This window comes from Scylla paramamosain, chromosome 4 (assembly GCF_035594125.1).
Source record: "Scylla paramamosain isolate STU-SP2022 chromosome 4, ASM3559412v1, whole genome shotgun sequence".
Lineage (NCBI taxonomy): Eukaryota > Metazoa > Arthropoda > Malacostraca > Decapoda > Portunidae > Scylla > Scylla paramamosain.
The window spans coordinates 10240395-10265000 of record NC_087154.1 but is presented as its reverse complement, the minus strand read 5'-3'; the positions used below and the strand labels follow the sequence as shown (position 1 = coordinate 10265000).

Below are 24606 nucleotides of genomic sequence, written 5' to 3'. Positions count from 1 at the left end.
TATATATATATATATATATATATATATATATATTTGTGTGTGTGTGTGTGTGTGTGTGTGTGTGTGTGTGTGTGTGTGTGTGTGTGTGTGTGTGCATCGGTTGGGTTCTGGTTGTGAGCCACAGTCTTTCTCACCATAGTGCTCTACACACTATCATATTAGACTAAATTAAGAAAAAACAAAACCATTCTAGAACAATACAGTGGGTGCTGAAAATCCTAAGATTTAGCTTCATTTTGGCAGACAAATGTGCGGTTCCTGTTCTTATTGCACCAAAATTCACACAAGCTGATATGACATCACGTATCAGTATCTGGCTCATCAGGAACCTTTGCTGAGTATTTCAGGGATGCTGGCAAACATGCTAGTGCCCATCTATGCATGATACAAGGAGGTTTATGCACCCATTCATTGTTTTTTTCTTCATTTTTCACCTTCTTTGTTGCTGCTTCAGACCCAATCTGTCAGGTTAGGATGGATCCCATGCAAGTAACTGATGTGGAAAGAGCCTTTATTCTCACTCTACAGAAGGAGAAAGTCCTGATTAAAGAAATAGTAAGGAGGACAGGGCAAGAGAAGTCCACTATCATGCACCTGCCTGCTACCATGCGTGAGATTCCACCTAATGCCATATCCCAATATAGAAAGCATCCTGAAAGTTCAAGGAAGACGACACCACTCATTGATCACCTTCTCAAGTTAGCTGTGAACAGAAACCCTAGGCTGACAGCAAAATATCTCAAGAAGCCCCTTAATCAGTAAACTGCATAATAGGATTCCAGCAGTCATATCTGTGATGCAAAATTATCACCATAAGAGAAAAAGTTCTCAAAAATTATTTTTACTGTTATTCTTCATCACTCTCAACCACCATAGGAACAAACTTTTGAAGGTGTTAGATTTTTTTGTTATTCTTCTATGTCCAGCTTTAGGATGAGATGGTGTGGCAGGGTTGGGTGTGCAGGCTGTACATGATGCTTTCCTTCATCTCTCCTCCCAGTACTGCATGTGGCAATAACTTTTCTACCATGTTTTAAAAAGATTTTTCACACTTAGTTCCTCACCACTGCTGCTGGAATCATCCACTGTTTCTTTCCTCTTTATGGATCTTATGTAAGTTACCTTATGTCTTATACCACAAGAAGTAGAAGGTTGTGGGTCACGCTGAGGTGACTGACCTGCCCCTTACATGGTGTTTTGAGGAGAACTAAGGATACGTGGGTGATAAGATAGGGAGCATGGACTTGCTTACCCTGAGTTGCCAAAGATCTTTTGAAGACATATGAGAGTGAAATATAGGCTGCCAAATTTAAAAATAGCCTTCACATCATATGATGTAAGTCACAGTTACATACTGTTCATCATATGATGAATGTCACAGTTTTTGAGTTAAAGACATTGCAATTCACACCATCCAACAATGCCTCAAGTATCACCTTGGCATACTGAGTCTTGTGGCACCACACAAACCCCTACTGACTGGTACCATGCAGTATAAATGGCTTGCTTTTGCTAAAGAACACAAGAACTGACAGACTGGCAGAAGGTTCTCTGGTCCGATGAAAGCAATTTTCAAGTCGTGACATCCCACAGACTGCATGCAAGGCACCTCATTATATGTAATCAGTACAACCCCAGGTACACCATTTAAACAGTGAAGCACAGTGCTTGCTGTTAACCAGCATCCCTCAAATACTCAGTGACGGTTCCTGGCTTGCCAGATACTGAAATGTGATGTCATACCGGCTTATATGAATTTTGGTGCAATAGGAACAGGGGCCACATATTTGCCTGCCGAAATGAAACTAGGTTCCAGTATTTTTGGTGCCCATTGTATGATAAAATCATAAGAAATCAAGCCACAAGTAATTTTATAGAGAGAGCAGAGGAACTAGTAAATCATAACACTGGCCTTTACCTCCCACATCATGTGGTAAAGAAAGACTCACCACACCATTAAGGGTGGTCTTCCAATTGTAATTCATGGGCAGCCAAGAGAGCAAATCTGAATTACTATATACAGGACCCAACCTAACTGAGAACTTACTTGCTGTGTTGGTGAAATTCTGTTTGAAACCTTACACCTTGGAAGCCGACATATCTAAAGCATTTTTAAGGATAGGTTTGGAAGAAGAAGACAGAAATTTCACAAAGTTCTTATGGCCAAGAGATCCAAGCAACAAGAATAGTCCCTTGGATGTGTGCAGGTTTAAATCCATCTTCTTTGGCTCATGTTCAAGTCCATTTCTGTTATATTTGACATTACATCATTTTGACAAAGCTGGTTGTCCTGAAATAGGTTGTGCATTTTATATGGATAATGTACAAATAACAGTAGACACAGAGGAAGAAGCAGTAACTCTCTATGGAAGGGGAACAAAGGAGTGTTTAGCCACTAACTTGCCCCTGCAGAGTTGGAATAGCAACCCAGAAATCCTGCAAAATCTTTTAAAAGAATGACCTGAATCAGAGTTACCCATGAGGCAAAACTTACTGGGTATGGAATGGGATGTGAATGGTGATAGAATAAGTCTAAACCAGCCACAATATTCTGAACAAAATATGACTAAAAGATTCTTACTAAGCCAAATTTTTCTCTTATTTGATCTCTTGGGTATAATAAGCCATATATCAATAAGAGGGAAAATGTTAATACAAGAAGCTTGGAAGGAGAAATTAGTTGGGATACCATCCTCCTAGAATGTTATTCATTCGAATGGGATAGAATAATGGAGGATTGCGTTGCAGGAAACTGAAGTCTCCATCCCCAGACAAGTTGATCAAAGTCATAATGACAGTGTACAACTTCACATCCTCAATGACATGTCTTCAAAGGCATATGGCGCAGCAGCCTACTCAGCCACAGATAATCATAATGAGTTGATAATGTTGAAGTCATAAGTAACACCGATGAAAACCCTAATCTTGCCTCAATTAGAATTAACAGCAATAGAAATAGGTACTTGGTTAACTAAATATTTAGTAGAAACATCCACAGAAGATGAGCCTGGGAGTAAAGGGATAAATCCTTTTTAGGCAAGTAGTAATATGGACCAACAGTGAAATCTCCTTACACTGGATAGATAAGAATTAAAACATAAGTCCATATGTGAAAAATAGGGTAGAAAAATACTGTCAACACAAAGGGACTTTGAGTACCACCATATTCCTACTAAAGAAAACCTAGCACATCTTTTAACCAGGGGTGTAACATTCTCCAAACTATTAAAGACCAGATGATTCCATGGGCCAAACTGGTAGACCCAGAAACAAAAATTGGCCCATCCAAAAAGCATGTAAATAGATAGCAGTTAACTTAACCCTATATGTCTGCAGCATGGGCCAAAAATGGGCCACCCTAGGGGATTTCTCCCAAATAAAGCAAAATTTCAAATAAGAGGGAGTTTTAGGAAATAACTCTTACTATGTCAATCAAAATTTGATAAGTAATGACTATGTAAAAAAAAACTGCAAAAAAATTGGTCTAATCTTTGATATTTTATACTTTTCTTTTGATCGCTCACGAAGCAATATGACAAGAGGCAAAAATCAGTGATCAATGAGTTCACTGCTGATGGCTACCTCCTTGGCAGCCGTACAATAAATATCTTTGTGTATATTTTTTTGTTTTTCTTTTGTGTGTGTGTGTGTGTGTGTGTGTGTGTGTGTGTTTTGGTATATATCTTTAGTGTAGTCATTATTCTCTTTCCTGCAGTATTTTGTGTAAAATATAAGAACATATGATACAGTGAGGAATAACTGGGTGCATGTCACACAATCAGGCAGTGTGATGAGTATTTGTGTGTGTGTTCTACTTTCTCCTGCATTATTTCATGATAAAACTATAAAGGCATAATGTGAATGCTAAGCAAGTCCGGTAGCTCAGTTCAATCTTGTGTTGACACAGTACGTGAAATTAAAGGCTCTACCAAAAATCATACTAATTTCAAATAATGTGCAAGGTGGTTATATGGAGCATTTCAGAGGGGAGGCATAATATTTTCAAAAGGTGATAAGGCTCCCCCTCTCTCTCTCTCTCTCTCTCTCTCTCTCTCTCTCTCTCTCTCTCTCTCTCTCTCTCTCTCTCTCTCTCTCTCTCTCTCTCTCTCTCTCTCTCTCTCTCTCTCTCTCTCTCTCTCTCTCTCTCTCTCTCTCTCTCTCTCTCTCTCTCTCTCTCTCTCTCTCTCTCTCTCTCTCTCTCTCTCTCTCTCTCTCTCTCTCTCTCTCTCTCTCTCTCTCAAAGACATAGTAATCCCACTATTGTCTGTTACTGTGATCTGAGAGGCTGGGTGAGTGAGTGGCTACATTGGAAGCAATTTCAGGTGGGAGATGCCATGGCAATGAACTTCCACGCTTCACTCCACAACAGCCAGCCCCACCCACATCAGCTGTTTTACTGGACATTGAGTTCAAGGTCATGATTGACAAATTTATCACCAAAGCTCTGTATACATGCTACCCATGAAACTAGAAAGAGAGAGAGAGAGAGAGAGAGAGAGAGAGAGAGAAACAAAAAAAGAAAGACCATTATAACAGACAAAAGTAGGATTATGATGACTCAGGGAGAGGGGGGTAGAGGCAGGCAGCAGCCAATCTGAGTGAGCAGCTCATGATGTCTCTGCAGTGGGTCTAGGAGGGCCGAGGGGGCTAGCTAGTTACCCTCCACAAAATAAAAATCTAGCAAATTTTTATAAATATGCACTGCAGCCTGCAGATGAGAGCTTATCAGCTTGTGTGACTTGGTGCACTTACTGGGTGCATAGTTGCTTAGTGTTTACAGTGAACTCTACAGACACAGCCCCTGACTTTATAGATGACCCTGACGAAGATTTAGCAGATGTGGTAGGTGACAAAGCTGGTCTTGCCATGAAATTTGAAGGTGACAAGGAAATGGACAATGACATAGATTATGAGGAGTGGGTCCCAAGGAGAAATAGCAAGACATTAGTAAGAAACAGGTTAGTTAATTAATTTTACCAATTTTTTTAGATGAAAGTAATTGATAATTATGTATTACCAAGTGAGCTATGAGAATATAAAATCATGGTAGAGAAACCACGAGAAACTCAGATGTAGAGAAGTCCATAACATGGAGCAATTGTACAGAAGGTAGACCAACTTTGAACATATCCAGTGTTATAGAATGTTTTATAGGAGGTGCGAGGTCAGTAAATTCAGAAGAAATGACATAACATCTGATATGATTTCCAATATTGTGCACCATACTAATCAGAAAATTGAAGGTATAATTGTAGAAATTTTTCAGGCCTTCAAATAATGATGATAAAACTTTCATCACACATCAGAGTAACAGATTGCACTGAAAAGTTTTTTTCTTATTTGTTGTATACACGAGGTTTATTAGGCCAAAAATATAAGACACTTTTCAGGGAAGAATTTGGTCATCCTGTATTTGGTGCAGTAATGCCAATGAAAAGATTTGGATTTTTATATGCAAACCCTAACTTTTGACAACGTTGTTATCAGACATCAGAGATGGCTACATGACCAATTTGCTGCAGTCAGGGATCTTTTTAAAAAATTTTATGACCATGCCAGGTGAGCCAGGTGACGTCTTGACCATTGATGAAACTTTATATTCTTGTAGAAATCAGATAGGATTCAGGAAGTACAGTAAGAGCAAACCTAAACGATATGGCCTGTTGTATAAATTTCTGAATGTGGTAAGATTTCCATTCACCTTCAGGACGACAGTATACTCAGGTAAACCTTCTGGAGAGCCTGGACCCCACTACATCCATGGGTCACTTCCAACTGTGAAGATTCTTGTAAGTCAGATACAAGAATATGTAGACCTTAGTGGTAGTCCAGACAAACTGTGTACCAGCTTAGAGTTGTTTGAATTCCTTCAAACACAAGGTATTGCTGTTATAAGTACTGTAGATTGCATGAGAAAAGGCATACCACCAGAGATAAATGCAGAGACAGAGATCATACCAGGTGTATTGGAGTAAAGATAATGAGGAAATGACTGAATTCTTAATGTAGTACCCACCAAAAGTAATGTTAAAGAAAAGTATTCCATCTCAGTACATTCCCTCCCTATATTAGGAATTACCAAGGATGATGGTGTAAGAAAGCCAGCCAAATATAAATTGTATGATTTCACTATGGGAGGAAGTGACATAATAGATAATAGAATAATTTTTTATACAGTGCACACAAAATCTTGCATATGGACAATGAATGCCCTAACATACATTCTTGACACTGCCTGGCTAAAATCAGGGTTTAATTAAAGTTAATGCTGACCATAGAAAATGTATATCACTTACATGTGGCTGGAACTTAGTGAAGGCATTATGTAATCCCTAGATTGAAAGGAGGAAGCCACAACAGAAGTAACACATGAGAATAAAAAAGAGGAATATGTGTCATACTTGCTTAGATTTGGCTTATGGTCCAGACTAAAGCAAAAATTTACCAAAAGTAAACTGTTATTCAGTGTCAAGTCTGTTACAAAAGCTCGTGATTGACATTTAAAGAAAATTTGTGTAAAATGTTGTGATTACAAGTCCAGTCAGTGAGAATTCTGCCTTCATTATTGAAAAGGATTATGCTATTTTTAGGTGTGGTTATGCTTGTACAGGACTTTGTATACTGAAAATTATCAATTTACAATAATTTCTCTCTCTCTCTCTCTCTCTCTCTCTCTCTCTCTCTCTCTCTCTCTCTCTCTCTCTCTCTCTCTCTCTCTCTCTCTCTCTCTCTCTCTCTCTCTCTCTCTCTCTCTCTCTCTCTTACTGTATATATATATATATATATATATATATATATATATATATATATATATATATATATATATATATATATATATATATATATATATATATATACTCTCAGAGTATAAGAGTAAGCAAAGAAAGAATAAAAGGATAAGACAAAACAGATTCTTCTGTCATGGTCATACCCTATGGAAAGGTCTTGGGAAGAGACATTAGATAAAAATAGACAAATACACAGAAAAAAACTTGACACAAATTGCACATAACTGTAATGCATGGCATGTTGCTATCATATGAATAAGGATGACTCATACAAACATGGAAAATTTACTTTCAAGACATCGATGACAAATATAAGAGAGAATGTTATATAGAAAGGATGAAGTATATGAGATGAAAGTTTTCTTAATTTCATAGAAATAAAAGCATGCCAAAAGCTGCAAAACAAGCAGATAATGATTACTATAATGAGGTAAATAATCAAAGTCTCCATGAACAAACATAGATGATGAATTTTCAGCTACCAACATCCTCTTGGAAGATGTTCCTGGAAGGAACAAAGTGCCACACCTATGTAGTATATTGTACTTCTGTCTGGGAAGCCTAACATAGTCAATACATGAAGAAAGACATTATTTGGACAAAAGCATTTCAGTTCATATAAACATGTCTGAAATGCATTTCCTTAAAGCCATGTCTATTATTCTATCTACATGGCATGCCAGTGGATATCATGTGATGTGATGCAGCAAAGCCAACTTAGAACTCCTTGAACAGCATAAGGAGCTGCCACCTGATTCATCTCATATTGCTCTGAGATGAAGATAAATACACAATCTAAAGGAGTGGCTATGTCACAAAAAAAGCACAGTGAGTAGAGGAGGAGGAGGAGGAGGAGGAGGAGAAGAAGAAGAAGAAGAAGAAGAAGAAGAAGAAGAAGAAGAAGAAGAAGAAGAACAAGGGATATGAAGAAAAATCATGAGCAGTAAATGTGAATGTAATCTTATATATATATATATATATATATATATATATATATATATATATATATATATATATATATATATATATATATATATATATATATATATATATGTACACTACATCAGGCATAGAAGTATATTGTTATGAATTTATATGCAGACAAAGCTTTTTAGCCTGCAATGTTATATGGATATATTATGTAGCCAGTGTAAAGGTATATTTATTACTCTTTTATTTGCTGACAGAGGCTATTAGCCTGCAATGCTTTATGCATATAATGTATATATAGTTTAAGTGAATTTATATCTTTTATACTTTTCTTTGGTGACACAGGCTTTTAGCCTGCAATACTATATGCATATATTATCCAGTTTATGTAAAGGTTACAGATTTACTTTATGACAGAGACTGTTAGCTTGCAGTGTTATATAGGTATATAGGTAATACTATACTAATATTAAGTAAAAGTATACTTATTATAGGTTTATCTGCTGACAAAAGGCTATTAGCCTGCAATGCTATATAGATATATTACATATATAGGTTTTATTATAGTTTTATTTGCTGAGAAGAGCATGTGGTATGTAGGGTGAACTTGTCCCCACACGACAGAACTTCTGAATTCCATCTAACACTGCTAGTAACTTTGTGTTGATGTTGAGTTTCCACTGAGAAGGCTTCTCAAATAGGAAAATGCTGTGATATACCTGCACTTACCTGACTTTTAGTAAATGATGAATCAAGTCTTATTCACTAAGCTTTCCTCTTACAATTGCCTGTCCTCTGTGCTCTTTTATGATCAAGAGATGGAATTTCTAGTTAAATAAATACTGTACATGTGTTTGTTACCCATTTGTTTGTATGTAGAACTAATGTTCATGCCCTCACTGACATTGACAAAACTACTGTGTACAGGATTACACATAGGGAAGCTCATGAGATCACTGATTCTACATTGGATGATGAATTGAGCCTCCCCATCCTTACATCTGTCTGCAAACAGTTGCTATTCCCCTCATTGTTAACATGGCAGCTTGAACTATAGCAACTCAGAAGGGTTGTTGTCCAGCTTATTGTAGCCAGGCTCTGCGATAATTTGTTTCTGTAAAACTCTAAGGTTTGCTTTTTTGATAAAGTTACAATGTATAAAGTCTGACAGTAATATATATATATATATATATATATATATATATATATATATATATATATATATATATATATATATATATATATATATATATATATATATATATATATATATATATATATATATATATATATACACACATACATGTAGACATATGTATGCTTTATGCATTATAACTTTATAATAATATCAAAAGATATTGTTTAGACCATGCAGGCATTCTCTTTGTCACTGATCAAGTGAGGGAAGTCTTACAGAGTAACACACAGAGGAGCAACCAATTCACTGCCAAAATGATGGTGACCATAACATTTAGACATTTTGCTGCTGGGGAAAGCTACTGGGAAAATGCAGTTGAGCAGTAGTGATGGCATTACGTATAAGTCATAGAGAGAGCCACAGCAGGCTTGGGATTATTCCTGAGCACTGAACCTTGTTTGTTTACATCGAGGAACTTCTTCAACAGGATCACACTTAACTTACCTTCTGTCTCTCCTTCAGATACATAAAAATGAAGGAAATATTTATAGAAACTATAAATTAATAATAAATGGCAGCTTTTGTTATGTCTTATAATATCTGAAATCAAATAATTTTGTTCAAAAACCAAATTATGGTACAGCAACTGAAGCAATAATGAGTTCAATTTTTTGTTAAAAAACCAAGTTGTTCAAAAAGGGAGATGTTTGATAATCGAGGTTCCAATATATATATATATATATATATATATATATATATATATATATATATATATATATATATATATATATATATATATATATATATATATATATATATATATATATATATTATGCAGAGAGAGAGAGAGAGAGAGAGAGAGAGAGAGAGAGAGAGAATGGAATAAAAAAACATTTGACTTACAACAAACATCCATTTCAAAATTTATTTTGATATCAAAGTGGCTTCAAATCACAATAGATTCTGCAAAGTTGTAGAAGCAATCATTGGCTTGATCATCTCATATGAATTTTAGTTGTTTTCTTTATAATTATGAGTTATTACTCTTGAACTATAATTTTGCTGTTGCCTGTTTTGCATTAAAATTTAACTTCTAAATTAAACTACTTTCAAAAGGGTGGAGTTTGGGGAAAGTGTTTGGTGGAATATATGTGAGTTGGGTCCTTGATCCAGAACCTGGTAACACTTTTTCAGTGTAGCTAAAACTTGCTTAGCTAAGTAAGCAGGTATTCATCCATTGCAAACCCACAGTAGTATTCATAACATCTAGCTGTAGGTTCATAATGCTCTCTCTCTCTCTCTCTCTCTCTCTCTCTCTCTCTCTCTCTCTCTCTCTCTCTCTCTCTCTCTCTCTCTCTCTCTCTCTCTCTCTCTCTCTCTCTCTCTCTCAACATTATTGAAATTATAGTAATAATAATAATAACAATAGTAATAATAATAATAATAACAGCAATAATGGTAATAGCAATAATGTGTGTGTGTTACATACTATAGAAATACAGGGTGCAACCCCAAACTTCTATCTTGATGGAAGGTGAAGCCACTGCTCCCATCAGTAGATGTTATCAAGCTTCCATAATGATATGTAGGAAAACGAAATTTACCGTGGTGTTCACGAGACATTGCTGCTAATCAAAAATGAATCACCAGTTCAAAGGAAATCATTGCTCTCCTTGTCTTCCTGCACTCCATTGTTGCACTGGCAAGCTTTATGTTATTGTCACTCATCAGCATCTGAGTAATTTTGTATTGTCACATGTCATATACCAAAAAAATAACAAAATGTGCTGATTCTGAGACAGTGACTGCTAACTCAATTCCAGCAACATTACAGGAACAATGGGGAGTTAAAGAAAGAAAATGTTTGCTCATTTTTATTTATTTATATATTTATTTTTCATATTTTATAAATATTCTGCTGTAACCAGTTTATACTCAAGAGATGCAGCACTGCTTTTTTAACTCAATGGTAAGTAAGTTCAGTTTCCCTAATCATCATCTAGTAGCTTGATGAAACCAGACATAACTGTGTGATGTTCAGCTTCATCTCTTCCTCTGCATAATATCATTCAAGGGTGGCTGCTGTGGCTGTCATGCAGTGTGTATTTACCTAGTTGTTTACCTAAGTTGTATTGTACAGGCCACAAGCCAAAGCTCGTTTTGTCCTGTCTCCATAACCATATTTATCTGGTTTCTCTTTAAACATGTGTACACTGTTTGCCACAACCACCTGTTCCTTCAAATCATTGCAGATTTCAATAGTTCTATACGGGAAGCTGCATTTCTTGATATCACTTGAACATCCACTCTTCTTTATTTTCTTCCCATGCCCCCTCATCTGTCTCTCTCCCTCTTCCATCTGTGGTGCCAAGTCATTTCTGTCTATTCTTTCTATATTGTTTATTAATTTGTACATTATTATCAGGTCTCCTCTTTCTCTTCTCTCTTGTAGTGTTGGTAAACCCATCTCTTCAAGTCTTTCTTCATAGCTTAAGTCTTTCAATTCTGGTACCATCTTTGTCACTATCCACTATATTCTTTCCAGTTTCCGTATATCTTTTTTTCTGTTTCTGCTGCATATTCCAATTTAGGGTGTATCATGCTTGTTATAATTTTCTTCATCATTTCTTAATCTAAATAGATAAATGCCACATTAATGTTTGTTAACAAGCTGTATGTAGAGCTGAATATTCCATTTATGTGTCTTTCAGGTGATACTGTGTTCTGAATCATTATTCCCAAATCTTTTTCTTCATTACTTTTCATTATTATTTCTCCTCCCATTTTGTACTTCCATGAAGGTCTCTTTTTTACTGTTTCCTATTTCCAACATGTAGCATTTTCTGGTGTTAAGTTCTAGTTTCCATCTTTGGCTCCATGCATGTATCTTGTCAATATTATTTTGTAACTCCTTGCAGTAATTTTTCATCCTTTATTATTTTCATAATTTTTGCATCATCAGCAAACAGGTTTATATAACTATTTAGATCTCCTGTCATATCATTTACACATACAGTGGAACCACAAATGCCTCCCTTTTCAAACAAATAAGTTTTTGAATAAAATTTTGAACTCAATTGCCTCAGTTGCAGTACCATAATTCGGTTGTGTAACAAAGTTACTTGATTTTAAATATCAAATGACATAGCAAAAGTTACTATTTATTACTAATTTATAGTTTTTTATAAATATTTACTTTGATTTTATATATTTGGAGGAGAGACAGTGTAAGACAATAAATCAGTCTTTGAAATAAGGTAAATGTGATCCCATTGAAAAGCCTCAATGTAAACAAACAGTTTTCAGTGCTCAGGAGTAATCCTGAGCCACCTATGGCTCTCTTGATGATCCCCAACACCATCATTACTACACAACTGCATTTTTTCAGTAGCTTTGCCTAGCAGCAAGATGTCTAAGTGTTATGATCATCTTCATTTTGGTGGTAAGTGGGTTACTCCTCTCTGTGTCCCTCTGTAAAGCTTCCCTCTCTAGATCTGTCCAAACAGTATCTTCTGATGAGTTCTGTGTCACTAAACTCATTCAATACATCCTTTCTGGATAAATGATTTGTGAGTTGGAGATGTTAAAAGCAGGCATCTTGGCTGTGGAAGCGTCTGTCATAAGTTGCTAAGAAAGTGTAGACTGGTGTCTGGGAATGGATTAATCCATTTTACATTGATTCTGTGGGGAAAATAGTTCTGGCTTTTGAACTTTTCAGATATTGAACAGCAGTCTTCCACATAAGGCTTTTGTGGGGAACTTTATCATATGCTTTTTTGAGATTCAGGTATACTGCATCACTCCATCCATCTCTCTCTTGCACTCCATCTATTACTATAGAAGCTCAGTAGATTTTTGACACAGGATCTCCCTTTCCTGAATCCAGATTGCTTTTCTGTAATTATCTTTTCATCTTCTAAATACTCCACCCATCTGTCTTTAATTACCATTTCACAAAGCTTGCTTATAATACTTGTTAGTGACACTGGTCTATAATTTAATAGTTCCATTTTATTTCCCCCTTTATATATTGGCACTATGTTAGTTCTTTTCCATTCCCTTGGTACTTTTCCTTCTCTCAACAAGCTGTTAATTATGTCCCAAATGGGTTCTTCCATTTGTTCTCTTCATTCTTTTAATATCCATCCATTTACTTGATCTGGTCCCATAGCTTTTCTAACACCCAGTTCTTGCAGCAGTTCCTTGATTTCTTGTCTCTTTACTTGTATATACTGTATTCCCTCATTGTGTGATACCACTTTTGGTGCCACAAATTTGGTTTCCTTTGTAAAAACAGATTGAAAACTCTCATTAATTAGTTCATTCATCTCCTCAGTAGTTTCATAAATTTTTCTTTCCCTTTTTTAATTTATTTATGCTATCCTTATGTTTCATTTTCCTGTTTATGTATCTGCAGAAGAGTTTGGGATCTTCCTTGCATTTTCTTACTATGTCACTTTCAAAGTTTCTTCTTATCTTCTTATTGTACTATATTTATTCCTTGCCTTTCTGTATTTTTCTCCAGCTCATCAGGAACAATTACTGGATACCTAAAAGGGCGTCAAGTAGTGAAAACTTCCCTGAAGGAATGTGATGTATGCTGATGTTATGAGGCAAAACCCTTAATGTATTCAGGACCCCAAAAGAAAGAGTAAACCTAGGTAAACCCTTCAAAGTAACAGGTGTAGATTATACAGGCACTCTTATAATAACAGGTGAGGGTGACATCCCAAAGAAAGTATATATATGTTTGTTCACCTGTACCAGAACAAGAGCACTCCATCTAGAAGTGGCAGAAGACCTTAGTTCAGAGATCTTCCTGCAGTTGTTTATAATCTTGACCACTAACTTTTGTAGGAACAGTTCCCTTTATTGAGAATATCATAAATGATCCAAAAAGTACAACAAGCATTAACAAGTAGGCAGTGTTGTTGGAAATTCATCACTCCAAGGAGGGCACCCTGGCAGAATGGTTTCACAGAAAGAATGATAGGGTTAGTCAAAAACTGCCTAAAGAAACCATTACATCAGTCCGAATTATATCTCAAAGAATTAAGAACAGTAGTAGCTGAAATTGAGACAAGAGTCAACCAACCTGTAACTTATTTAGATGACACTTCTGTAAATTTGGAGGCAATAACACCTTCTTATCTCTTATTTAGGAGATGATTAAAACCATTCCCATCCATTGAGGTGGAGGATCATGGCCTAGACCCCCCCCCATAGATGATAGGTCCCAGTATTTGAGAGAGAGTTATCATCAACAAAATAAATTGTTACAGGAGGATTTTTTTTTTTTTTTTTTTTTTTTTTTTTTTTTTTTTTTTTTTTTTTGTAGAAGGGACACTGGCCAGGGGCAACAAAAATCCAATAAAAAAAGCCCACTAAGATGCCAGTCCCCAAACAGGGTTTAAAGCAGTAGTCAAAAATTGAAGGATAAGTGTCTTGAAACACTGAAGAATATCTTGTCAGTCTTTGTGAGAAATTTTATGGCACTAAGCCAGGCAAAAATGTAGTTTTCCTTAAGGAAGGTGACACTGTCTTATTAAAGACAGAGCAGAGTCATTCCACTTGGCCTTTAGCTAGGATATTCAAATTGTATCCTGATGAGAATGGTTTCATTAGAACAACCAAAGTCATCATCGAGGAACAAAGAACTCTCAGAACAATAAATAAACTAATTTTGCTGGGGTGCTCTCCTGAGCCTATCCTGATCAACCTAGTTGAGGTCAGTAGACCTGGAGGGTTGCCCCAGGTTCAGGAGAGAATGGATACCAGGTCACATTACCTGAATATAGATTCAGGTAACACCCAGCCCCAGGATGTGGAAATTTCTACTTATATCATGCATCATATCAATGCATTATTGGTTTGTGCTGTGATTTGCATATAAAATTGTAACTTTATATTGATGGCTAATTAAGGTTAATCTAGTACAAACTATGGATTAATTATTAAATTAAAACCAAGATAGAAATGTACAAAAGGCCTGTAGCTTTTGTTTATGAAGTAGCAAGGAAGCCAGGAGGCAGATAGCCTGCCTGCTTTGGTAGCAGTTGTCATCCACTAGCCACCATAACAAGTTCTATTAAGATGCATTCTTATCACTCTACCAGTTTTACTTAGTTAAATTTGCTAAGTTAAGAAGAACTTAGAAGCTCGGAACCATTGGATAATCTCAAGGAAGCTGTCTTAGCTATGAAAACACGACCAACCACTGGCCTTAGAACACCAGTGACATCAGTTTGTCACTCCAGCCATCACCACTCCTCACTAGCTCTAACCATAGCTAAGTTATGTTATTTATAATTATGTTTAGCGATGCTTTCTTTGATTGTGTGTTACCTGGGAGGCACTTGGGTCAAATAATTCCCACACTAGAGAGTTTATGTTCAGGGTAAATCCATGAATGGATTATCTGTGATATGTTAATGGAAACATGCCAAGGAGAGTTTTGAATAGGCAGAATAGCAAAAAAGAGAAGAGAAGATGAAAAAAGGAAAATTAAAAACTATGGTGAGAGAGACAACCAGTCAAGAAGAGGAAGAGACATGATGCCGTGATCTTTTGCAGTTCCTTGCTTCCTTTTCGGATCCTGCAGTCATTGATACAAGACTGCGCTCCTATTCCATTTCAACACCATGTCGAAGCCTCACCCTGTGCTCATCAACCCCTGCAGGATACAAGAGTCAAATGATCAGCGGACCGACCAGCGGCACTAGCGGCCAGCTATCTTGACGTTTGCTTGCTGGAGTGCCACTTGCTATCTCCCTCACCGGGGAACTACGCAGTGGTGTTGCCTGCCATTTTTCTCACCATCCATCATCATCCTCGTCCCACCAAGAGAGTAGATAAGCTTCCTGGGTGTCTCTTTCCCAGCTAGCGTAGTCTAGGGCCCCTTCTTGTCATTACCCCAAAATGGGGAGGAGCAGGATTAGTCATACCTCCTTGGCCTGGTAGGGGAAGTGTTAGAGCTTCTCACTGAAGAGTTTAGCTATTTATGTGTTATTTTCTTATAATGCAGTAAACGTCAGAAATTTATTATCGACTTTACCTCTCACCACCTTGAGTATTCCAGTTCTGATTTTGTTTAATTGGTTTTTATGTTTCTTTTTCTTTTTTTTTTATATTCAATCATTTAATTATTTATTTATTACTTTTATTCTCAAATCTGTGACTGGTGCTATCAGGACATCTTTATTTGTTATTAATAGTGATAATTATTTCTAGAGCATTACCATGTCACTGTCAGTTCTCATTCTCTTTCCTTTCTTGGGCATACCCATTTGCTTCCTCTTCATCTCTTCTTTTTCTGATTCACAATCAATTTTTTTTGTCAGGTTCCTACTTAACTTCTCATTATTATTTGCTTTTGCATTACTGACAGTCCTTTGGACAAGAGTCTCTCCTATGGCACATCATCCTTCTTCTGTAGCCATACATTTTCAGCTATGTTTATTTCATTCCATAATTTACTTCCCTTCTATGCTCTGCATTCTTCTCAAACAGAGTATCCCATCATAACTATCATAGATAACTGCCACTCTTCTACTTATACATCACTATAAAACAGTATTTATACATTTCAGTTTCTTCAATTATATGTTTATTATGCCTCATCATATTTTTTTTTTTTTGTTTACATGCAGAGATGTGCAGCTGGTCAGAGCTGAGGAGGAACACTTCTTGGAAGGAATAGCAATCCTAACACAACTTGAAGTTATGGAAAAGCTTTTAGAAGAGGCTTTGGAGGAGGTCATTGAGAGTCAAGACAACCTGGAGAGTTTAACCAGCAGCCTCATCAATGTGAAATTTTCTTAAGGTGATGCCTTGTTGTGTTGTGTTGTGTTGTATTTTGTTGTATAATAAAAATTTAGTTGAAATTACCAAAACTTTTAAGTGGTTCCATACTTAATTGGCCACAGATTGGAAAACATTTAGAGGCATTGATGAAGGTTTTGTTCTATGCCTCACAGACTGTGTGGTGGTCAGAACTTATACTTTTATCACTTTGAATGTTGAGTTGTATTGTAGTCAGTGATGTGGTGTTAAAAAAAAATGCTTTTGGGGGGTTTCATTTTTTTTTATTTATTGTTTTTTGGGTTTTATTTATTTCTTTGTTTATTCCTCATATTCATATGTAAATCAGTTTAAATCAGCAAATAAAAAGTAATCTAGAATGAAACAAAAGGTTTGTAGTGTGTTTTTATTTTTTATACAAGAGGAGTACTGGCCAAGAGCAACAAAATTGTAATAATAAAAAAAAAAAAGGCCCACTGAGGTGCCAGTCAATGAACAGAGTCAAAAGCAGTTGTTAAAAATTAAAAGATAAGTATCTTGAAACCACCCTCTTGAAAGAATTCAAGTCATAGGAAGGAGGAAATACAGATAAGCAGGAAGGGAGTTTCAGAGTTTACCAGAGAAAGGGATGAGTGATTGAGAATACTGGTTAACTCTTGCATTAGAGAGATGGACAGAATAGGGGTGAGAGAAAGAAGAAAGTCTAGTGCAGCAAGGCAGAGGGAATAGCAAAGGCATGCAGTTAGCAAGATGAGAAGAGCAGTTAGCATGAAAATAACAGTAGAAGATAGCGAGAGATGCAACATTGTGGCGATGAGAGGCTGAAGACAGTTAGAGGAGCTGATAAGACAAAAAGCTTTTGATTCCATCCTGTCTAAAAGAGTGGTATGAGTGGAACCCTACAAAAAGTTGTGGAAAAGTGCAGGGTGGTATCATCAGCATAGGAGTGGATAGGACAAGAAGTTTGGTTTAGATTATTGATAAATAATAGGAAGAGAATGGGTGGCAGGACAGAACCCTGAGAAACACCATTGTTAATAGATTTAGGAGAAGAACAGTGACCGCCTACCACAGCAGCAATAGAATGGTCAGAAAGGAAACTTGAGATGAAGTTACAGAGAGAAGGATAGAAGCTATAGGAGGGTAGTTTAGAAACCAAAGCTTTGTTCCAGACTCTATCAAAAGCTTTTGATATGTCTAAAGTAACAGCAAAGATTTCACCAAAATCTCTAAAAGGGGATGATCAAGACTCGGTAAAGAAAGACAGAAGATCACCAGTAGGACAGCCTTGACGGAACCCATGCTGATGGGATGGTAAGATAGAAGGTTGTGAAGTGATAGATGTTTAAGAATCTTCCTATGGAGGATAGATTAAAAAACTTTAGACAGGAAATTAAAGCAATAGGATAATAGTTCGAAGGATTAGAATGGTCACCCTTTTTAGGAACAGACTGAATGTAGGCAAACTCCTAGCTAGAAGGAAAAGTAGATGTTGAGTTGAAAGAGTTTGACTGGACAAAATGCAACCATGGAGGCACAGTTTCGGAGAACAATAGGAGGGGTCCCATTAAGTTCATAAGTCTTCCAAGGATTAAACCCAGCAAGGGCATGGAAAACATCACTGCGAAGGATCTTAATGGGTATTATGAAGTAGTCAGAGGATGAAGGAGTGGGGAGCAAACCCGGAATCATCTAAGATAGAGTTTTTAGCAAAGGTTTGAGCAAAGAGTTCAGCTTTGGAAATAGATGAGATGGCAGTGGTGCCATCAGGTTAAAATAAAGGAGGGAAAGATGAAGAAGCAAAGTTATTGGAGCTGTTTTTTGGCTAGGTGCCAGAAGTAACAAGGGGAGTTAGATCTTGAAAGATTCTGACACTTTCTATCTGAAGGACAGACTTGATATAGGTTGGTCCAATTGGACAAAGCCTGTGTTATCTTGTACCGTATAGGAAATGAACAGGTCAGGCTTGGCTACTTTTATATTTTTTTTATGTGTATGTACATAATAGACCTTATTTATCAATATATAAAACTAAATTGTGATTTTTTTTTTTTGTGGGTTTTTTAAATGCTAATCTTGATCAACATGGTAGCTGCATGGTTAAGAATAATTATCATTATATGAAATCTGTTAAAAAGAAATCGGACTTTTATCATACATGCTTTACTACTGTAAATACAACATTATACATGTTTGTCTCTTTCAAAATACTCCCCCATGCTTGCAGCACATCATTTCTGCCATTGTTGGTATGCATTTTGGAACTTGTTTTCTGAGATGGTGTGTAGCTATCTCAGCAAATTTTGTTTTATCTTGTCTACACTTTGAAAACAACATCCTTTCAGGATGGTTTTTAACTTCGGGAACAGGAATATGTCTGCAGGGGTCAAATCTGGAGAGTATGGAGGGTGGGGAAGGACAATCACTTCTTTAGTGGCCAAAAATTAACCAGACGAGTGACTTGGTTGGTTGTGATTTAACACCCAGCTCCTGTTTTCCCAGCTCAGGCCTCTTTTGGTGCATATCTTCCCTCAAATGCCTTAGAACTTGTATGGAGAACTCCATACCTGATCTTGTAGCAAGAATTCATGAGAGACCACTCCATAAGAATGAAAAAAATAAATAAATAAAAATAAAAAATAAATAAAATGAATGAAAAATGAATGATAAACAACATCGATTTCAAGTTTGACTTGTGCATGCTTTTTTCAGTCGGGGTGACATTTGCCCAACCCACTGAGACGACTGTGCCTTCATTTCCATGTCATAGCCATAAACCCAAGTTTTGTCTCCTGTGATGAAACTTGGGTTTATGAAGTTTTTGTCATTACTGGCATGCTTAAGCAGTTCTTGGCTGATGTTGACACAGTTCTCTTTCTGGTTGTCAGTCAACTGACGTGGCATGAGTTTTGCAGACACAATTTATGCCAAGTTTTCTGGTCAAAACTTCATGACATGACCTGTTGCTGTTATCAACATCCTGAGCATAGTCAATTGACAATTTCCATGAATCACAGAACAAACAGCATTAGTGTTTTCATTGCTTGTTGATATCAAAGATCATCCTGATCTCGAATTTTCCTCAATCATCATCTGCCCGACTGAAAACACTTAAACCACTCATGACACTGCAAATGACTCATACAGTCTTTCTCATAGACATACTGAAACAAACCCAGGTGTCTGAGGCAACTGACAGTAGCCGCTTTTCTGTTCCCTCTTACTTTCTCTATCTTCATTTTTTATCCAAAGCTGGATGTTGTGTTTATGTGTGCAATGACTTAACCTGCTCTTGTGCCCACGCTCTTCAATCTTCTAAGTTTTCCACCATCTGGCTACGACTACAGGGTCACTCTCAAACTAAATTTATCTATGCTGTATACCTCTCACCTAACTCCTCAGACTATAAGAAATTCTTTGACTACTTAACTTCCAAAGTGGAGCACATTCTGACTCTCTTCCCTTTTGCAGAGATCTCCATTCTTGGAGACTTCAATGTTCACCACCAGCTTTGGCTTTCCTCTCCCTTCACTGACCATCCTGGTGAACTAGGCTTCAATTTTGCTATCCTCCACAACCTAGAGCAATTGGTGCACTATCCTACTCGTATTCCTGACCGTCTTGGAGATACGCCCAACATTCTTGATCTTTTCCTGACCTTGAATCCCTTCTGCTTATGCTGTCACCCTCTCTTCTCTGTTGGGCTTCTCCGATCACAATCTCATGTCTGTATCTTATCCTATCGCTCCAATCCCTCCTCAGGATCCCCCTAAGCGAAGGTGCCTCTGGCGTTTTGCCTCTGCTAGTTGGGGGGACCTGAGGAGGTATTTTGCTGACTTTCCATGGAATGACTACTGCTTCCGTGTCAGAGACCCATCTTTGTGTGCTGAGCGCGTAACAGAGGTGATAGTGTCTGGCATGGAGGCGTACATTCCTCACTCTTTTTCTCGACCTAAACCTTCCAAACTTTGGTTTAACACTGCTTGTTCTTGTGGTATACATGATAGAGAGGTGGCCCACAAAAGGTACTTAAGCCTTCCATCACCAGAATCTCATGCACTTTATATTTCTGCCCGGAACCATGCCAAGGCTGTTCTCCAGCTAGCCAAAAACTCCCTCATTAACAGAAAGTGTCAAAATCTTCCAAGATCTAACTCCCCTCGTGACTTCTGGCATCTAGCCAAAAATATCTCCAATAACTTTGCTTCTTCTTCTTTCCCTCCTTTATTTCAACCAGATGGCACCACTGCTATCATATCTATTTCTAAAGCTGAACTCTTTGCTCAAACCTTTGCTAAAAACCCTACCTTAGATGATTCTGGGCTTCTTCCTCCTTCTCCTCCACCCTCTGACTACTTCATGCTACCTATTAAAATTCTTCGCAATGATGTTTTCCATGCCCTCTCTGGCCTAAACCCTCGGAAGGTTTATGGACCTGATGGGGCCCCTCCTATTATTCTCTGAAACTGTGCCTCCATGCTTCCATCTTGCCTAGTCAGACTCTTTTAGCTGTCTGTCAACATCTACCTTTCCTTCTTGCTGGAAGTTTGCCTACATTCAGCCTGTTCCTAAAAAGGGTGAGCATTCTAATCCCTCAAACTACCATCCTATTGCTTTAATTTCCTGCCTATCTAAAGTTTTTTAATCTGTTCTCAACAGTAAGATTCTTAAACATCTATCACTTCACAACTTTCTATCTGATCGCCAGTATTGGTTTCGTCAAGGCTGCTCTACTGGTGATCTTCTGGCTTTCCTTACTGAATCTTGGTCATCCTCTTTTAGAGGTTTTGGTGAAACTTTTGCTGTTGCCTTGGACATATCAAAGGCTTTTGATAGAGTCTGGTACAAAGCTTTGATTTCCAAACTACCCTCCTACAGCTTCTATTCTTCTCTCTGTAACTTCATCTCAAGTTTCCTTTCTGACCATTCTATTGCTGCTGTGGTGGATTGTCACTGGTCCTCAGGGTTTTGTCCTGTCACCCACTCTCTTCTTATTATCCATCAATGACCTTCTAAACCAAACTTATTGTCCTATCCACTCCTACATTGATGATACCACCCTGCACTTTTCCACATCTTTTCATAGACGTCTAACCCTTCAGGAAGTAAACATTTCATGCAGGGAAGCCACAGAACACCTAGCTTTTGATCTTTCTAAAATTTCTGATAGGGGCAGAGGAAACTTGGTATTGTTCAATGCCTCAAAAACTCAATTCCTCCATCTATCAACTCGAAACAACCTTCCAGACAACTATCCCCTCTTCTTCAATGATGCTCAACTGTCCCTCTCTTCTACACTGAACATCCTCAGTCTGCCCTTTACTTATAATCTGAACTGGAAACTTCACATCTCATCTCTAGCTAAAATAGCTTCTATGAAGTTAGGCATTCTGAGACATCTCTGCCAGTTTTTCTCACCCCCCCCCCAGCTGCTAACTCTGTACAAGGGCCTTATCTGTCCATGTATGGAGTATGCTTCACATGTCTTGGGGTTCCACTCATACTGCTCTTCTAGACAGGGTGGAATCAAAAGTTTTGTCTTCAGCCTCTCTTTCATTGCCGCAATGTTGCATCTATAGCTGTCTTCTATCACTATTTTCATGCTAACTGCTCTTCTGATCTTGCTAACTGCATGCCTTCCCTTCTCCCGCAGCCTCGCTGCACAAGACTTTCTTCTTTCTTTCACCCCTATTCTGTCCACCTCTCTAATGCAAAGTTAACCAGTATTCTCAATCATTCATCCCTTTCTCTGGTATACTCTGGAACTCCCTGCCTGCTTCTGTATTTCCACCTTCCTATGACTTAAATTCCTTCAAGAGGGAGGTTTCAAGATACTTATCCTTCAATTTTTGACTACTGCTTTGGACCGTTTTCTGGGATTGGCATCTCAGTGGGCTTTTTTTTATTGGATTTTTGTTGCCCTTGGCCAGTGTCCCTCCTACATAAAAAAAAAAAATGTTTCAGTAAAAGTTTTGCTGATCTGAAAGCAAAATTTCACACAAACATGCCCACGGCTCCATAAGATGTTTCAAATGATAGAATATGGCAGCCATATGAGAATTATGGTAGAAATTGATTGAGGTCACCAAATATGAGAATGCCTAATGCAAGGCTTCGATTTATGCAAAAATATAAATAAAAAATAAAATAAAATGAAAAATAAAAAATAAATAAATAAAGTGGACATGATACCTAGCAAAGCAGCTGCTGATTGGTGGTGTGCATCTCTGGCATAAATGAATCATAAGTTACTAATACATTTAGTCTACACTCCACAACAGCTGCCATGTGATCACTTTTCCATAGAAGTGCTGAACACGCCCTTATTTACCATCATCTCAAAGACTAGTAATTACAAACAATGCCTTTACTGAACATTATTGCAAAAGAAATGGCTGTCATTTCCCTTTAGGAAGTATCAAAACAACCTAGTGCTGTAATCTTCTACTTACACAGTTATTTTGACTTTTGACGAGAAATCTTGAAATAACACAAGCAGTGGCAGAACTACTTTTCACAGAAAGCATTAATAATTTTATCTTGTTTCATTTCTAAGAAAACTGATAAACCTTGAATATGTTTATAGTAAAATATAATCAACAAAAATACATCTTATTTATTATCTATTGTTACTAACATTAGGCAAATTACTGTTTCTATCTTTATATACCTCATTGTATGTAATATATATATATATATATATATATATATATATATATATATATATATATATATATATATATATATATATATATATATATATATATATATATATATATATATATATATATATAATGATGCCCTCATATTTACTTGTGGCCCCCTGAGTGCCCCTTCTGTTTTTGCATCCCTTGTTCCACCATTGCTGATGAGTGATGTTTGACTCAGAAACACAGTAGCATATTTAATTTTTGGATATATAAACTGAGGAAACAGTAGCTTCATGTACTTCAAACTTCTCTGTCTCTGTCCTGCTTTCCCTGCTCTCTAAGACATCAACAACATCTGTGTTCACAGTTAGGGTCAGCATCAGTCTCTTCTTGCTGGAGGCTTGATGAGAGTTCATGGCAGGCTATTCACTAGACATATGGAATAAAGGTGGCCAAAGTAAATATTGTAATAGTACAACATAGATGCCACCAGCATGATATTTATAATAGAGTGATTATCTGCTTTAGTGAACTATCTTATGATGAAGTCTGTATTATGAGTGGTTTTTGTTAATTACAATGAGAAATCTGCTCTAGAATCTTATGGATGATATTTTTTCACTAGTGATTTAAAGTCCAACTGTAAAATACATATAGTGTATCTTGTGTTTTATATCTAGTGAATAAAGCTGCAAAACTAGCAGCTAAATGGTATGATGGTGAAGGGAAGATGTCTTGCACTTGACCATTTTCATCAGTAACACTCAAATGCTGACGGATGGTAAATTGTATACTGCTTGTGTGTGGCCTGTACTTACAATGGCAACTGCAAATATAGGTTCAAATCCTCCTGCTAAACCACTGAAACTTCTCCCAACAGAGACTATAACATTAGAGGTTTCATGAGTCAAGATGAGGACTACTTGGTTTGTACATTTCTTAGTATTTGTGAGGATGTTATGTGACAATCAGGAATGACATGACGTAGACAAGATTGCTTTCATGCGGTCAAGATTGGAACCATGACCAAGGGCTTTGAAAATGATGCAGAGCATACCCTTTCTTGCTCAAAATCTAAGGCCACCCTCATGAAACAGATAAGTTCCATTGTGGAAAATATTGAGTTATGGGTAAGAACAGAGAAACACTGGGATGCTTCCATTCCTGTGGGTGAGCAGATGGATTTGTATTTATATACTGAAGGAACAAGGTTGGGGTTAGGCACCTGACAATACTTTTGGCCTCTTTGCTAAATTCTTTGAAGTCTTCTTCCTGCTCTTTCATGTCAGCAGCCTTCCAT

The 24606-nt window shown here is 37.0% G+C and overlaps 1 protein-coding gene across 1 annotated transcript in view; it reads left to right on the top strand.

Moving 5' to 3' along the window:
• Window positions 1-17046, top strand: part of LOC135099718 (caspase-8-like) — a 43658-nt gene extending 26612 nt beyond the window's left edge. The window contains 1 exon segment of the mRNA XM_064002182.1: window positions 16506-17046. Coding sequence (XP_063858252.1) covers window positions 16506-16677 — 172 coding nt within the window. The 3' untranslated portion in view covers window positions 16678-17046.
• Window positions 17047-24606: the final 7560 nt, after the last annotated feature.